Source organism: Eimeria mitis, genomic scaffold (genome assembly GCF_000499745.2).
Source record: "Eimeria mitis Houghton genomic scaffold, Emh_scaff188, whole genome shotgun sequence".
Taxonomy (NCBI): Eukaryota; Apicomplexa; class Conoidasida; order Eucoccidiorida; family Eimeriidae; genus Eimeria; species Eimeria mitis.
Genome location: NW_013570202.1, coordinates 917 through 1328, shown reverse-complemented (window position 1 = coordinate 1328; position 412 = coordinate 917). Strand labels below are relative to the sequence as shown.

At 58.3% G+C, this 412-nt stretch overlaps 1 protein-coding gene across 1 annotated transcript in view; it reads right to left on the bottom strand.

Annotated features, from left to right (window-relative positions):
- Positions 1-412, bottom strand: part of EMH_0002490 (OSJNBa0042D13.18 protein, related) — a gene marked incomplete at both ends in the record, with an annotated part of 2288 nt that overhangs the window by 1682 nt on the left and 194 nt on the right. The window contains one exon of the mRNA XM_013496032.1: positions 3-412. Coding sequence (XP_013351486.1) covers positions 3-412 — 410 coding nt within the window. The remainder of the gene's footprint in view (positions 1-2) is intronic.

The following is a 412-nucleotide window of genomic DNA, read 5'->3' as shown; positions in this document are numbered from 1 at the left end:
TATTGGTGCGCGTGTGGGGAGTTTTCCGGGCGCGAGGAGGATGCGGTGGTCGTAAGGCCGCCTGGGCGGCAAGCCGTCGGGCAGGCTGTCGGGGAATAATTCTCGGTGTTGCCTCAACACGTCAAGCATCTGATTTGGCACCTTAGCCGCCTCAGGTCCATTCATCCATGTGTCGAAGTCGGAGAATGTTAGCCGAGCCGTTGGCCAAGGAGACTCCTCGTCGTCTGTTCCGATTTCGTCGGTTGGCCCCTCAAGTGCACTCGCTGGAGGAGGATGTTCAGCTGGATGGGACTTGACATACTCCGTTAGGGCATACAGCAAAGGCCCTTGACGGTCCGTTGTTACGTGAACGACCCGGTCAGGTTTCGTAGGAGGTAATGCAACCACGCAGTGTAGTCCCTCAAGTGCCCCC